Below are 18071 nucleotides of genomic sequence, written 5' to 3' on the forward strand. Positions count from 1 at the left end.
GCCTGACTTGCAAAGGCAAGGAGTTGTTTTTTATCCCTGTTATTAGCCATCAGGACGAATATATGAATATTTAAACTTATGGATCTAAAATGTGTTCCTTTTTCAAACAGGTTTTGTGTGATGTAAATCACAGAACAGTTTCGATGGTGCGATAGAACCGTAACCAGATGTAAAGCGTCGTCGCTTTTGCTTATTAATCTCATCATGTCATCAAGAACAATGACCGTGTGCTTCTCAGGGTTTGTCCATTCAATGAGATCACTTCGAGATGGTAACCCCTCGTGCAAGTCGAAATTGGGTATTGTATTTTCAGCTTGTTCTAAAGTAGGTGGAAACTCAGTATAACAATAGACGATTCTCACCGGAGGTATCTTGAACATGGTTGATGAATGTTTTAGTAGTTTCATAACAAAAGTTGTTTTCCCACTTTGCGTTGCACCCGATACCATACAAGTGCATGGACTTTGGAAAGGTAGAAGCGTTGTCGACGTTTCCATGACGGTGTCTAAAGTATGTGTGCGAGGATAGGTTTGAGGAGAGACAATTAAATACTGTGAAAAATGACTCTATATTTTATTAACAAAAACTAAAATACGTATTAACAAAATTAAGAACAATACGGTCGTTAACATCATCATCTGAATGAAAAAAACATGCAATATCTTCTAATGAATAATTTAAACATACAATCAACATTAAAAAAGTTAAAACAAACAAACCACAGTGAGAAGAGTTCTTCGACTGCACTTGAACATTAAAACATTCGTACTTTCTCACGTTAGAGTTCAAAAAGAGATTTAATTCTTCACCATAATATTCTGGCGGGTTCCCGAAACTATCAAAAAACATCCCTTCAGATTTGTTCTTGAACACGATGCCTAACCAATGTTCTCCTGGTCGATCGGCGCTGTCGCTGTTAACGATATAGGCACTAGGGTACTGTGTCATATCATCCGTTGGTAAGCTGTTTCTAGCATACACTCCTTTCACTAAATTTTGTAAACACGGATTTGATCTGATGGCACATTCTAACTCGTATCCATTCATGATTGCACGTAACGAACGTTACGTGATTTGTCTATTTCCAGAAACGAACCAAATACTCCGAAGGCAATACAGGTAACGGCTGTAGGAAGTGCAGTACTGAATTTCATTTCAAGTCTCACATTTCTATGTTTAACCAAGTTTATATAGTCATCTCCCAATCCGCTTGGGTCCAATTGGAAAGCATATAAGGTGTAACCCTTACCAAAATCTTCTCTGGAAATGGTAAGTCCGGCATCTTTATTTAACTTTTCACAGGCTTCAAATAAATTAGTGTATGCCACTGCATATTGTCGATTATCTCCAAAGTCCAGTTTTAAGGGTCTTGACGGAACGCTCTCTCCATTGACATATAGACCTACGTCAGTGGCGTTGTAGTGATTAGTGATTAAAAAAGAACGGATTTGTCCCATAAGAACCGTTACCGCTATCTTGTGATATTAAACCAACCACCAGAGTACTAGGGCGAATGGTAAATAGATTGTCCCAAATGAACTCACTTGAGGATTTGTTCCTTTTGACTTCAGTACGTTGGAAATAGTAGCGTACAGGTTTTATTTCGATCTGTTTCATATGATTAACGAGGATACCAGGATCGACTTTAATTTTACAGGCCTTGTAAACACAGTCTAATAGCTCTAACTTGTAGGCAGCACCATCTTCACCTGATATGACAAAAAACGGATTGGTAGTACGATACAACTTAATCGAGAGGTCAACACCTTCAATTAAATGATGGTCTAATGAAAATATATCTTCAAAAAGCGGTCCTTCCATTTCGAATTCTCTGCTTGCCTTGATAAAATCTCGACGAAGGACTAGACCTGTGTTTGCTCCTGATTTCCCATCTGTAGAAGCTAAATTGCCGATATCTTTCATAAAAAGCTGTGACTGGAGTTGTGATTTCTGCTCGTCTGAACCACTGTTCAAAATCGTCTTAAGGTAAGCTTTCCAAGGGTAGTTTGAAGTGCTTACGGAGACAAGTTTATTGTTCATATACACATCGATTTGTGACCACATGGCTTGGAGTGGTAAATTAACAATACTTGTCGTATCCGTGTCATCAAAGGCACTACCATCACCTTTGACGATCTTTGCACGAACGTACAGTCTACTCCGTCTCAAATCCATGTATTCAGGACCTTGTCCAGAAATGAAAAATTCAACTGTAGAAGCATCTGATGATGTAAAGTTAGAAAGCGGTCTTGTTTCTGAATAAAAAATCCTGTCGATCGCTACTTGATTTTTAGGTTCATCGAATAAATCTAGCTCCATTGGTATGTTAATGTCTGTGTTTTCATCGTTCAAATAAGCCATTATTTTGTCTTTACTCTATCGAAAATGGATGGGGTTGTGTCGAAATCTAATCTGCGAACTCTGTTTTGTTTTCTCCTCTTCCCGAGAGTTTTTTTTTTCTTAGAGCTTTTCTGTGCTCTTACTCCTTTTGAGTTGACGATTGAAATGCTTTGTTTTTTTGAGTTTTTTCCTTTTATACCCTTGGACATTGAACTTGACTTTTTCCTTCCAATGTACGGAGTTTTGTCTTGCTTTTGGTGTTTTAGTTCCGATTCTGCGCGGTCCTCAATTGCAACAGTTGAAGCCACCAGTTCTACTTTAGGTTCGTTTGTCGGTAATTTATTTTTCGGAAAAACAAACCGACGTTTCCTACTGTAACGTTTCGATAAACCGCCTCCTGACTGATTGTTTACACGCTTCTTTCGATTACTCGCTTTTTTTATTGATTCTTCCCAAGCTAGTACATCGCTTACGTATGGTGAATTGAACATTACTGCAGAAACGGATACTTTTTTAAATGAAGTGTCACGCAGCAGTTCTTGTTGATGAATGAGCTCGGTTGTCCAATTTCATCAGTTATATAGATATGGATTTGGTTCAGTCGCCCTAGACGTACAGGGACAAAATAGGGGACGCCAAATATTAAGTTTGTTTTATAGTGTTTCTGTTTGTTTACAGTATATTGCTCCGTTGTTTCTTTCTTTATGTAAACTTTTCGAAGAAGGGGTTTCTCTGAGGACCCCACAAAACTCTCTTCACAGATGTTTGAATAAACGTAGATATCCTCTATGTGCTTCGAAGTATCTTTATACGTGATACTTATTTCTGTCAACCCCACCATCCAATATCCTGTTAGATCTATTTGTCTATCCAGTTGTATTGTAAAGTTACATGCTGTGTTGTTTTCAAAAAGAAGATTTCCATCTGTTGATTTAAGAACCATGCGTATACTCATCTTGGCACCGAATGAAGAAAAACAAAGATTTGAAACTACTTATTCGTTTTGAATATCAGACATCGGTAACCAAGCGTCAAATTTTTTGGGGTAGCCAAGCCAACGTACCAAAGCTTGATTAATCCCATTCTGTTTCCGCTTTCTTAATATTTTTTCGATTTTCCATATCGTGTTTTTCTCGTCTTTTCTAACCTTCTGAAGTTCTGGATGATGGAAGGAACCAAGTATGTTTTCAGTTAACAAATCTTTGAGTAAGTAAGTGGGCAAACGATCTCGGTAATATCGACGTCGAATTTTAAAGAGCTCTTCTGTCCATTTCTGTTGATACCCTCTCTGAAACGGATGACGTTTAAATGTAATCCTGACCAGATCATTAACTCTGTATTTAAAGCTGTTGTCTGGTTTCTTTTTTCCCTTTGATGACATTGTTTGCTCATCTTTAGTTCTCTTCTTTTCATTTTTTTTTTGCTAGGGTTTCGGGCAAAATATGCACTCAGTCGAACTTCATCTGCGTTTTGTTTGTTCACTTCGGACGGGGTATATCCACCTAGTGAACGATGCGGTCTTTTATTATAACTCGCCACCATATCCTGTATAACGTCAATGTATTTATACGTTTGTTTGTGTCTGAAATATGTGTACATGATTGTTTTAATACTTCTGATACTTCGCTCCACAACAGCTGACTTGGTTTCATTTTGAGAATAGTATGTGTTTATCCCTTCTTTTGAAAGATAACCGCGTACATACTTATTGACAAACTCTTTACCTAAATCAGAACGGATAGAGGTTGGTCTTCGGCTTCCAGATAGAATTTTTTTTAAAGCTTTCAGCACACTTTTATGTGTTTTATCTTTCAGGCTTTCTATCCACAAATGTTTTGAGAAGACGTCAATAACAAACAACAAATACTTCACACCTAAATTTTCACTCTGAAAGCTATCAAATTGAGCCAAATCTATTTCCCATAAACTGTCTATCGTGTTGACAACATATCTACTTCTTCTGAACTTACGCACTGTATTTCTGGATAAACTGTACGAGTCCTGATCCTGTAACCATTGCCTTATTTTATGTCTTCCTATTTTAAATTTTCCATCTTTTTTTACTATGCGATACAGTTTATCAGGACCTGTAAATGATGCCGGATGTTTTAGATCATACCATATTTTGTGTAAGTAGTCCTCATAGTTTAATGAACTCATTCTGACTAAAGATATTTTAAAGTAAGTTGGATATTTAAACACATTTGTTCTTCAAATGTTAATTGATTGCGGATTGTGTGTGTGTGTGAGTCATTTTTCGTTTTTTAGCCATTATTGAGAATTACTTCCAATGCGGCATTATGATATTTACTGCTATATGCATGAAAAAAATTCAGAATGATTTTGATTTCTTGTGTTTATACACAGTAAAACAAAAAACAAAAACAAAAAAATAAAATATAAATAATTGCTGTTGTCTATGATCTGTTCACATTGTCGGCTCTTTTCAAGGCTTGGTTAATAGTTGATCTTATTCTCAGTAGGTAATTCCATTGTCTTTTGTTTAAAAATATGCCACTTGTTATATTTCCGATGAAATGTCGAATACCTATCCAAACTTGTTTTTGGTGGGTGCAGATAGTCACTTTATATTGTTCTGGTAAATCAAACTGTTTTAGATATCCACATGATATGTTGTTGATTCCACTGCTCTGATAATCTTCTGCTCCGTTGATCTTTTTACAGTCTGTATAGTTATAATGCGCACTATTCTTAATCATTCCACTGGTCAAAGCTAAACTTGTAGACATTAATGCCAGTAGAACAACGACTCCAGTCCATTTTATAATGTTTATATGCATGGTGTATTTTTCATATATTGACGATATATTTGAAACCACACTTGACTGAGATGGTATTCTACCTCCCATAGAAAACGTTATAGGTGGCATCTCAGTTTTATCAACTAATCCAGTCTCACATGATACTGTTCTTGACATCATGTTGTTTCCCGAACGAGTAAAAGACCTAATGACAATATAACACGAAGTCAATGCTTTTATACACAGCTGTTTACAAAATTTCCCCGAATGGATTACAACTTGAACAGTTTAACATGCTCTCTTGTACTTGGTGATCTTCTCCTAAAATACAAGGAACAATGTTTTCCAGTTCTGGTACAACCTGTCTTACTTCAGTAAATGTTCCTTTAAGAGCTTCCCACTTATCGTATGTTAAAGAAATACCTTTCTTTGTTGGAACAACTTGGCTTGAATTGGGAATCATCCAACGCTGTCGCACGTCTACGGTTGGATATATTCTATTCACAGTAACGTACACACCTTTACCAAGATGAAATGTCATTTCGGGATTTCCGTCAACATCATCAATCATCTGACCTATAGCATCATCTATGTCACTAGCATACATTTCCAAAAGCACCCATTGTGGTAAATTCAAAGCTATTCCTTTTTTGGTTGGAATATAAGCACCTGTGGAGTTTTTCTCGTATTTACGAATATGGATCAACAATTTATCACACCATTCGTTAGGAACAACAAATATGTCTCCACCTATAGGTAACATACATAGATTTTTGCTCACTCCTGAAGTATCAGTTATTGAACTTTTCAAAAGATTAACCAGATTTGATTTTCCCTCTAAAGTAAGAGCAGAGCAAAAACTTTCGAATGCTTGTGCACCTCTTCTCTGAATAGTAGATATCAGCTGTCTAGTTTTTGAATACGAATTCGACTGTTGTAAAATATCTTCCTTCAATTCGTCAGTAAGTATTCCAGCCTGGTATAGATGGTCTGTTACAACATCCACCGGCGTTTCTTTAACCAATTTCACGTAATTACGCTGAAGAGAATCTTTGTGTTCTTTCTGCATGTTGTCAGTAACTTTGTTTCACTAAAACTGATGTCGTGAACAACTTTTAACAGTGATTTTATACTATTTAAATACTGGGAGTGTCACAATGATGGTAAAAACTATTATTCTAAATTTTTGGGGTTATAGTGTGTATGGTGTATATTAAATGTAATTAAGTTGTATATTTTTAATCTATGTTCTGGAGACAAAATAGGTGTAATTATCGTCTCAGTCGTGTGAATACGTCTTTTAAAACGATGGTGATCAATTGCAAACTGTATCCAATGACTTTTCCTTGCTTGTCGGTATGAAAAGGACCAAGCTATCAAGTGATGTGTTTTCTTTATTTCTTCTCCTGGTAAAAATTGAACCTTCAAATAATAAAAAAAGGTACATCATTAAAAATAACCGAAGCATGCATCAATTGAAAGATATGTTGGATTCTTTTAACATTTACTTACAGTTCTCCTTTCTTTCGAAAGTACGTTTGACATTGCAACCAGATAGAGTTATCTCTTTTTGTTTGTTAAAACATCTGTTTATGTAGCTAATGCTTTTGAGTGTAAATCTATAAGGAGTGACAGTTATTCAAAATAGGGTGTGAAGGTTCGCATTGCATCAGTGTATTATTAGAGTGTTTAAAAGTGAACATTTATAAAGTGCTTACACTTTCACCTCAAAATATTTATAACCCCCTCTTATTTTTAAAAAGAAAAAAACTTTGACCCCAATATTTTATAACCCCCTCATATTTATGGCCCCATTTGAAAAGGGGGTGTGGGGTTATAATTATGCACCCACACTCAAGGGGCTTTGGGTGTTCAGTGATACTACACTACTGGCAAGTAAGTTTTACAACAAAAATCTGATTTTTTTTAATGTGAAATGAAAAGCTTAGGAGTATTATCGATTTAATTGCTAATTAGTGAACAAATGGGATACACAAGAGAGAAGAAAATCTGTAATTATTTTTGGATTTTATGGATTTCTACGTCAAGTTATCAGAAACCTTACTTCATTAGACGTAACCTTAAAGACATTGACAAACTACTTTACAGTATTAAGGTGTCTTTTGTTTAATCATAGTGTTCCTTGTGAAATTGAAAACAATTTAAATCACTAGGAAGCTTCTGAGTTTCGATCTGTTCTACTCTTTTATGCGTTACCATTCATTTCTTCAAATAAATAAATAGCCGGTTGTATTTTAAGGTTTTAAATTATGAGTATTTTATTTTAATGATACAACAGCTAAAAATTGATCTACAACACATAAATATAACTTATCTTTCTAAAATGGCTAACTTTATTTTTAAACCTTCATTCAGCAAAATGCTTTCATAAGTTTTACCACAAAATTATTTTGCCTCGCTTTTTCGTGGATTAAGCCAGAGAAGACAACCTTGCATGCCGATCCACTAATGATAAATGATGCATTGGAACCGTCGGACAATTCTTTAAATAAAACATTGAGACCGCCGGACAATCCTTGAATAAAACATTGGGATCGCCGGACAACTCTTTTAATAAAACATTGTGACCGCTGGACATAATTTATTAAATAGCAATTGACAGAACAGATTCAGAAGATAGGATAATGTGTGAACATTGTTTTAAATGGTATAGTTGTAATAAATCATGCAAAAGACACATGAAGAAAGTGCATTCAGCAGATTATAAAACAGAACGGATTAAATGTTTGATTTGCCATGAGGTATTTAGCAGAAAGAGAAATTTCAGGAGACATACAAGACAGGGAAACAGAAACAAGTGTATATGCAGAACAGAGCCGCTATGATGCTCATGGAAATTTGATGGAAAAAGAATCAATGTTTCACAATACGCCAACCTTTGAGGAACCGACATTCAGTGAAATGCCTGATTTTCTAGAGGACATTTCCTTGGACGAATTTAATACTGAACCATAATTGTACGACACGGAACGTAATGAAAATCGCAAATACAACGATAAAAAGAATAGGACAGTAGAACCGGACGAAAACGATAACCCTAGCAGTAATGTCATTGACAGTCAAAAAGAAACACTTATCCTAAAACTGGAAACTATCAACAGTTATTCAAAAAATACAGTGATACTGTAACATAGAATATTGTCCTCCATGAAATATTGACTGTCGGACAAATTTTCATATCCAATATTGTCCACTGACAGTATTTCAGAATTAAATATTGTCTTGGAATAGTGTCCTTGTCCATGAAATTCTGTTCATGACAATACTTCACTATGAAATTCTGGCTTTGAAAATATTTTTTAATCGAATTATTTCAGATTAAGAAATAGTACACAAGCATGCATCATGCACATTTTTAGATTTATAACTGATTTGAGGAAAAGTGTAACATATTTATTGATGTTGAATAAAATATGTTTGTAGCTACAACTACATAATGTTGGAATAAAAGTTTAACACATTTATAGATGTTCGATTAATTGTATGAATATCTACAAATTAATATGAATATCTATAAGTTTATATGTATGATTTCAAGATAATTGTGGGTTTGATTTGCTTTTAAATCTTTTTTCGTCTCTCTCATTGAGTCCATTAACTTCAAGAGTTCGTAACTGTTGCATCCAAAATCACTTTCTCTTTTGTCTTCCTTGTTAATCCCGATGTTGATTTCCTTAATGATTTAAAATGTGACGTTTTCAAAATCATGTCATGCTCTTGAAAGGTGTCTTGTAAGAATGTAGGACAGAAAGTTACAGGACAAGTATTATCCATTAGATACACTTGACGGAAGAAACTTATGTCATTGTACCATAAGTGTCAATTTTTTTTTCTACTGTCCCTCTGGTATCTTGCGTCCCTCTTTTATACACCGACAAATTCTTTTATAAAGGCGGTAAATCCTTATAACTATTTAAAATAAAAGATACGAAATTGTATTTTCCTAATCTTAACCTCTATCACATATATTGTGTATTTGACATTGAATATTGGCCTCGGGCATGGTTATATTTCTTGGTAAGCGCAACAAAATGTACTTTCATTTAAATCTGATAAAAAAAACTACAAGAGTATTTGCATCAATTTGTCTTTACAACAATTTTTTAATTTAATAATTAACATAAAATTCAACAAACATCATTTTCGGTGCGGTGTTTTTGTATGGTGTACAAATCAATGATCTACATTGTTTAAATATTATGGTTGTCTATAGTTGCTTGTATTTCAATGAACCTGACCAAATACCCGACTGATATATGTACAATAAGTCAATCACATCTTAGTGATAACCATTAATCGTAGTATACAAAAAGGCAACAGTAGTATACCGATGTTCAAAACTCGTAAATCGATAGAAAAAAAAACAAGGGGGGGGGGGGGGCATACCTTATTCCTGTTGTTGATGACTTTTGGGTGCAACACCAGGCTGATCCTTATGAATATCAAGGAAAATACGTGATTGTTATGCCCCACCTACGTTAGTAGAGAGGCATTATGTTTTCTGGTCTGTGCGTCCTTCCGTCTGTTCGTCCCTGGACATTTGACAATTTCCGTGGTTTGGGTTGGACAACCAGACGAGTGAAGTATTGTCAACTTATCAGTCACAAGAACAAGTTAGTTAGACAAGATTGGTGTCTTAATGCATTGGACAAAAAAGAGACATTTCAAAATGTCATTTTCACCGATGAAACATCCGTTGAGATAGGGTCTGATGGCAGACTTTTCTTCCACAAACCAAATTCAGCTCTTCAGTGCCATCCAGCAAAGAGACCTAAACCAAAACATTCTTATAAAGTAATTAATATTAACCTAAAATGTGTCTTTCCCTATTCTACATGTGACTCTGAATTGATATATGATAGTTATTTTGTTTTTCTTCTCTATTGTTTATTTTGGAATGTAAAAAGTTGATATTCTATACATGTATATAGGTGAACTATATTTGTTGTATGGAAGAGCTGTACGTGTCTACCTGGCATGGTTTATCTGCCCATGACCTCATTTTCATGGTTCTGTACTCAATGTTTAGTTTATGTGACAGTTGTAATAAAGCTTTATTTTTAGGACGATCAACATAATATCAATAATTTACAGTAAAGAAGACGAGACATTTCAGCGTGTCTCTCATGTTTAGCACGAGTCTTTCCTTTAAAATTATATATGTTTTCAGTTGATATTATTTTTTAAGAATTTTGTTATTTGGTAATAGTGACTCCAAGACTAGTGGACATGTCTTGTTCATTACCCTGTGTACACAGAACATGCATGAACATATCTTTATTGAGTTCATTCAGTTGAAAATTATCATGTTTTACTGATTATTAGAGATGGACACGTTAACAACTTCAAAGAAATCCTTAACATGGGGTATTTGAAAATTATGCTGCTCATCTCTAAAAGGAGTAGGTTCAGTAAGACCCCTTTTTGGCCCCAAAATATAGCAGTTTTAGAAAATTGTGAAAATGTAATCGTTTAGATATTTATTGAAAAGTAGAATGTTTCTGCTACATAAATATGGGCTGTTTTTGACAATACAATGCACATGTATCGGGTACTAGCATTATTAAGTCATGCTAAATTACTGAAATTTTCACAATTGTAGCATTTTAGTTAAATTGTAGACGGTTTCCGTCTTAAATGAAAGTGGCCGCATTCGTGTTCATTCATAATATTGAAATGTAAGTTGTATTTGATGATAATACATAATATATATAAAAGTTTAGGATGAACACGGATGCGGCCACTTTCATTTTTGACAAAAACCATCTGAAAAGTGACGATTTTTGGCATATTTGATAGATTTTTCATATTTAAGCTTGAATTGGAGCGTTTTTAATGACTTAATAAGTTAAAATCTTTCACATAAACTAATTGAATCAATTGAAAGAGTCAAAATCTTTCACATAAACTAATTGAATCAATTGAAATAGACTCTTAAGTGTTTATAAAGTGTCTAAAATCTGTCGTTAGATGGACTTGAAAATTGAGGCCGAAATCGGCTCTTACCGGACCTACTCCTTTGATACCAAAGCACTTAATGTATTAATATTTTAAATTTGTTCAAGGTTCACGTTTGGGCAGGAACATCTTACAGAGGGAGAACGAACCTTTGTGTTTTCAATGGAAATAATGGACTCAGTGATATACCAGAAAATTTTAAAGGACAATTTTATTCCATTTGTGCAACAGCGTTTTCCTGATGGTTACAGACTTTACCAGTCAAGTTTTATTTTTCTACAAACCTTAATTTAAAAGAATTCTGAACAAATTTATAATCTTATTCCAAATGTTTCATGCAAATTAGACAACAAAATGATTTTTTCCTGGTAATCCCTTCATTTGCCCATAGGTCACTAGTACACTCCTGTTTCAAAGATGTTATAGAAAACACACATATTTTTATTTGACCTCAACTTTCCTTGTGGACTTCTTTTTTTTGTTCTTTTTTCTCGTGTTTATAATTCGATATGTTATGAACTGTTCACATTGTGGGTCAAATAACTAATTGTGTGCATACGTGACGTCTAAGATTGAAAGACATGAATTGACTTGTAAACCAGTATTAATTAAATAAATACATCAAATGTTTGTGCCTTTTTTGACAAAATATAAACAGACCAACTATTTATTTCTATCTGTTACAAAAAATTATATGAAGCTTTAATTGAATTTCAAAAGTCCTTGATTTGAATACTCATAACACTATATACCCAAACACAGCAACTATTGCATACTAAACTGAGTTCAAACTGACCAGAATTGTTCGCTGTCAGTTACAGAGCAATATCATAGACTATTCATTTCCTGGACATGCTAGGTGTCTGATCATGTGGTGGCATACATGTACATTTGTGTTTGGAATATCAGTATGCACTTCATAACTAATGCTTTATTATGTTTTGTAGGACAATGACAAAAAATACGTCAAAAAGTACCAACAAATGGATGGAAGAGAATGACATCATGAACAATGTTATGGAAACACCAGCATCATCTCCTGACCTAAATCCTATTGAAAATGTATGGTCCACATTCAAAAATTATATGGAGACAGTTGTTAAGCCAAAGAAGAAAGCCGAGTTAATTGCTGGGATAAGAAAGTTTTGGTTGAATTTATCTGCAACTGCCTGTGGAAAGTACATTGACCATATTCACCGTGTTATTCCAAATGTGGTTTTGGATGAGGGAGCTCCCTCTGGATTTTGAAGATTACAATCATCATGAGTTGCCTGTGCAAGAACCAAAATGTGTACAGTTGAACATTATAACTTCATTTATAAATGAATTGTCAATGTTGTAGTCGTGATAAAGATGACGTGTATGCTTTTAGTGCCTGGTAAACTCTGGATATATGTTTGGTTAGGAACATGTAATATTGCAACAAAAGAAGGGAATTTTATCCCTAACCTCAGAAAATAATCAAGCTGTGCTAAATATTACACACTTTTTTCAAGAATTTTCAACATTTATCTAAAAGTATCCTGAATATAAATTAACTTTCTTGAAACACCAGTTCTCTCTATTGGAGCCTTTAACTAATCACGAAATAACCCAGATCCAAACATTTTCAAAAACCAGGACCGTAAACTCCAAGATGAAATATATGAGCTCAACTCCTGTATTCGCTATACAAGCACAACAATAAATTCACATTCTCCACAATTTTCAAGTGATCTATACCGTCGATCAAATTACAGACGAGGAAACAACCATCGCACCCCTGCAGCAAGGGCATTTTATAACTTCTCTCTCTACCAGGACGGTATACATCCAGAAAAAATGTTGGCTGAAGTTTGGCTCCGCAAAATACTGAAACACAGCGAGACCAACTCATATATAATTCACAACTCATATATAATTCAAAATACATTGTAGTACAGCTAACCAACTCAAGTTCGCTGTTTGACCAAGTCAGTGTGGGTTTTTTCTACGCTATACTTGGTTGATAGTTTTTACCATAATAATATCATCAGAGCTCTGTTGAACCAAGTCAGTGTGGGTGTTTTTCTACGCTATACTAGGTTGGCAGTAGCACCTTTGGGAAAATAACCTAAAGACAACAACTCGACTATCCACCTAAACTTCAAAACAAGTAAAAAAAAATTCATAATGTATTCTGTATTTTTTTTATAAAACTGCAATTAACAGTGTTGAGAAATTGATAATTTAGTAAAGATTCATTGTTTATTGCGTTAAATGGGATAGATAAATCATTTTTAGTGATGACTTTTGTTCAGTGCATCGTGTCTTGTAAACAATTGATCACTTCCGGTTCTGCTTCACTACCTGCATGTGGCCTGTGGAGGCAAAACGATGTTGTTAATCATACAGTATGCAGCTGTTATCAAAGAAATTCTTGTTGTGTTCTTTACTAATGTTACTCTACAGACACAACTAAAGCTAAGTGTGTGTCACAGAGATGTAAAATATCATTTGAAATTAGCTTTTGGACTGAAAAGTATCGCTCTGTACAAAATACTACAACTAACAACTGAAGAAAGCAGACTTGTTTATAGTGTTATCCCACAGAGAATGGATGTTAACTATTTATATTTCACTCGGAGTATAAACACCACACTGTTACAAACTTAGTATAGAGTTTCAACAAGGTAATTAAAAGTTACAAATGGAAACTTGACATGAGGATGAAGACAAAATACAGACAGTCAGAGGCCTTTTCATCATTGTTCATAGCCAAAGGAGCCTGAAGGAATACAAAATACTTCTCCCAGTTGATATTGGTACGTTTAACATTATGATTACTTTTTTTTCATGAAATGCGGAATAAAAGTACATTCATAAAATAGGATATTTTTATTTTATGGATTGATTGATTGATTGTTGGTTGCTTTACGCCGCATTAGCACAAAAAGGCTATATCGCGGCGAGAGCTAATTCGAATATTTTTACAATTTAAAGCATATTTTTAAAATAAGACAAAAAGTCCTTCAATATACTAAAATTCTAGACTAAAGCAAATTGATTATTTACAAATAAAAATCAATATGAGTAAAATAACGTGATAGAAAATTAAAAACGACTTAAATATAATAACATTTTTATATTCTATAATAAATTCCAATTTCTTTTAAAAATGCAACAATATTTGTAAATGGAACATTATTAAATAAATCATACATATTATTGACATTGAAATGCTTCTTACGAATATCAGCAAAGTCAATACAATTAATTAAAACATGTTTAATAGTATACTTGCAGTTGCAAGGTACACATTGTGGTTCATCTTCATTTTTAAAAAGATACTCGTGTGTTATTCTAGTATGACCAATACGACATCTAGTAATAACACACTGATCTTTTCTGCACATAAAATTATTAAAAGGTTTACCTATATTAGGTTTAATTTCATGTAATTTATTATCATCTGTTTTACTCCATTCATTTTTTAAAATATTAAACACATATTCTCTAATATTAGATTTAAAATCAGTATATGGTATATCACAGTTAGATAAAGGGTCACCCAGGGCATGCTTTGCCTCGAGGTCTACAGCTGTGTTTCCAAGGATTCCAACATGACTCGGAACCCATAGAAATATCATTTCTTTCAGAAGAATTTTCAAATTCCTCATTACATATAAAATTTGGAGAATTGTTGGGTTTTTAATTTTAGTATTTTGTATGGCATGAAAATACGGATTTTTTTATGTTATTAAAATTTGCTGTTACAAAATGATAGAAATTATTATAAATTAAGGAATGTATCTCCCTCATGCAAAGCTCTGATTCCTTTCACGGATTTGGCTATACTTTTTGGACCTTTTGGATTATAGCTCTTCATCTTTTATATAAGTTTTGGATTTCAAATATTTTGGCCACGAGCATCACTGAAGAGACATGTATTGTCGAAATGCGCATCTGGTGCAAGAAAATTGATACCGTTAATTTTATTTTATTGTAAGCATGAAAGTGAATCAGAACATATAATAAATTTGGATTTATCTGAAGAAGCAATAAATTTCAAAGCCAAAATTATTGCTTCTGCTTCAGCAGTAAAGATGGATGCATCAGATGGCAAACGGAGAGTTGCAGCTCTGTCCCCGAAGACAGCAGCAGATGCAACTCTGTCGCCATCTTTTGATCCATCAGTATGGACGGTTGAAAAATCTGGATACTTGGCTTTAATTTCAGCATAGTGTTGCTGAATTAAAAGAGGATTTGTTTTATTTTTATTGTGTTCACGGAGATCAAATATCATTTTTGGTTTGGGAAGTTCCCATGGAGGACATTTGCAAATTTTAACTTGAGCAACAGATTTTAAATCAAAAGAAGCTAAATGTGGTTTTAAACGTATACCTAACGGAGGAATTTTATTTTCATGTTTTGCAAAAATATCTTCATAAATCGGATTAAAAACACAGCTGTAGGCAGGATTATCTGAATAGGCTTTTAGTTTGACAGCATATTGAAGTCCAAGCTTCAAACGTCTGTCCGAGAGTGAGTGCTCATCAGCCTCTACATACAGACTCTCAACTGGTGAGGTTTTAAATGCGCCAAGACAGAGACGAAGACCCTGGTGATGCACATCATCAGGAATCTGTATGTAGGACTTCCTTGCAGAGCCATACACTATAGAGCCATAATCTAGTTTAGATCTAACTAGAGATCTATATAAATTGAGTAAAATGTTGCGATCAGCACCCCAGTCAGTGCTGCCGACAACTTTTAAAATATCTAAAGCTTTTAAACATCTCGATTTTACCATTTTGATATGTGGTAGAAAGGTTAACTTTTTATCGAAAATTAACCCAAGAAATTTGGTCTCATCAACCATTTTAATTGGGTTGCCGTACAAAGTGAGTTCTGGATCAAGATGCAATTTCCTTTTGTTACAAAAATGCATTCCGACCGTTTTTGACGTGGAAAATTTAAAACCATTTTCCGAGGCCCATTTTTCAATTCTTCCAAGACATAATTGTAATTGTCTTTCTATGTTATTCATATTTTTGCCTCTGTAACATATTAAAAAATCATCAACGTACAATGAACCTTCAATATTACTTTTTAAAACTTCAACAAGGCTGTTGATTTTAAGACTAAATAATGTAACAGATAAAAAACGCGCGTTTCTCTACAAAAGACTCATCAGACTTTCAAAAGACTTAACTTGCAAAGAGCGTGGCACTATCTTTACACTAGGCATCGGATTTAACGTCCCCCTTCTGACCGGACGTGACTGCGAACTTGACACATCCCGCACAGCCAAACGGACGCCCAACTTCGGCAAGCGTTTTACTGCCGGTCGGGAAAAGACCAAGTGACCATATTTCTATACCCTAGTCACCCTTGGGTTATGTGAGTGTAACATTTTTACGTTGTGTCATTTGTTTGTGTGTGTTACATTTTAATGTGTCGTTGTCCTCCTCTTATATTTAATTCGTTTCCTCAGTTTTAGTTTGTTACCCCGATTTTGTTTTTTGTCCATATATTTACGAGTTTTGAACAGCGGTATACTACTGTTGCCTTTATTAGAAACGTTTAAAGTACCACGAGCAGAAAACAACATTATTGAAGGCCGATAGGACAAAGAATGTCCCACTCACTCTCATTACTAAATATAATCCAATGGCAAAAACCTTAGTAAGGTTATAAGAAAACATTGGAGCAATCTGCAAAAAGACAAACACAGTAGTGAAATCTTCACCCAGGTGCCTATCATAGCGTATAAACGTAACAAAAATATCAAAGAATATCTTGCTAAATCAAGGAAATGGTTGGGAGACTTTTGAAAAGGGACCCATGCTTTAATAGTATAAGCAAAAAATCCCGAAACACTGTTAGTTATGTTTTTAAATGTAGGCAACAAACTTTCATTAGAAGAAATTTATATATAAAAAAAAAAAACGGCGTTAAGTTTTGAGATTTATTACGTATGTTGGTTGAAGGAACCGCATTTAATTATAAAGTCCTTTTCGATGGTTTAGGAACAATAACAAAATTTCCAAATCGAAATACCAGATACAATAAACACTGTCTTTGACAATTTTCCAAGTTAAACACCACCACACACAGATAGGTACATGTGAATCGGTGTCAGAATACTTCAAAACGTCTCATGAATCCGAAGAAGTCAATGCTGAAACTGAAACTCTATAACAAATCTAGCAAGATGGATACAACATAAAAATCTGATGACAGTAGTAGCTAAGAAATACAGAGTGCACAACAGGAAATGGTGCGACCAAGCTTTAGAGAGGAACAAAGCACTGAAAACAAACCAGTAGAGCAAAGTCCAACTATTGCTAAAACAGTTGAAGAACTTAGAAGACTTGAGTAATGTGAAATATATTTTTTATACAATACAAGAAGGACTAAATTTAGCCAAGGTGACCCGTGAACTTCCACCTTAGTTAAGGCTTGAACTTTCATTTACCCCGAAGATGTTAGAGCATCCATCAAAGGAGGTTGTGAAGGACGAGATACGTTCTACTAACTTGGAGTTACGAAAGCTGGCATTATCCAAACTCTCGGGAATGAATGCAAAACACATTTTAGAAGTGTCAAAATAGCTGGACTCAAAGATGCAAGAATTGGACGAGGAATTAGATAAGGGAGGACGTTACACAGATCGCCGAGAATTTTTTAAGATTGTCGAGGAGCTGATTGAGGAGTTTAAAGAGAAGCTCAGAAGCTCAGACGCTACAAAGAAACTATTATAAGAAAACCAGCTCAAAGTGGATACAAACCCAAAGACAAATTTGAAAGGCAATTTTAAGTTTACTATTATTCCGATAGTGGGATTAATTTACCAGCAAGGATGGCGATCCACCGGAGGGTAGAATTTTGTGAAAGGAGTAGGTCCGGTAAGACCCCTTTTTGGCCCAAATATATAACAGTTTTACAAAATTGTTATAATGTTAACTTTTAGCAATTTATTGGACAGTTGAATACTTCTGCTACATAAATATGGGCTGTTTTTAATCT

At 34.3% G+C, this 18071-nt stretch overlaps 2 protein-coding genes across 2 annotated transcripts; both read right to left on the reverse strand.

Moving 5' to 3' along the window:
• Nucleotides 1-1425: 1425 nt before the first annotated feature.
• Nucleotides 1426-2361, reverse strand: LOC139494088 (uncharacterized protein F54H12.2-like). The gene has a single exon (XM_071282262.1). It carries the CDS (start codon nucleotides 2359-2361, stop codon nucleotides 1426-1428), a length of 936 nt encoding a protein of 311 aa, XP_071138363.1.
• A 148-nt stretch (nucleotides 2362-2509) lies between these two features.
• Nucleotides 2510-6922, reverse strand: LOC139495369 (uncharacterized). Its single transcript, XM_071283675.1, has one exon. The coding sequence runs from the start codon at nucleotides 6169-6171 to the stop codon at nucleotides 5353-5355; it is 819 nt and encodes a 272-aa protein (XP_071139776.1). The 5' UTR covers nucleotides 6172-6922; the 3' UTR covers nucleotides 2510-5352.
• Nucleotides 6923-18071: the final 11149 nt, after the last annotated feature.

This window comes from Mytilus edulis, chromosome 11 (genome assembly GCF_963676685.1).
Source record: "Mytilus edulis chromosome 11, xbMytEdul2.2, whole genome shotgun sequence".
NCBI lineage: Eukaryota > Metazoa > Mollusca > Bivalvia > Mytilida > Mytilidae > Mytilus > Mytilus edulis.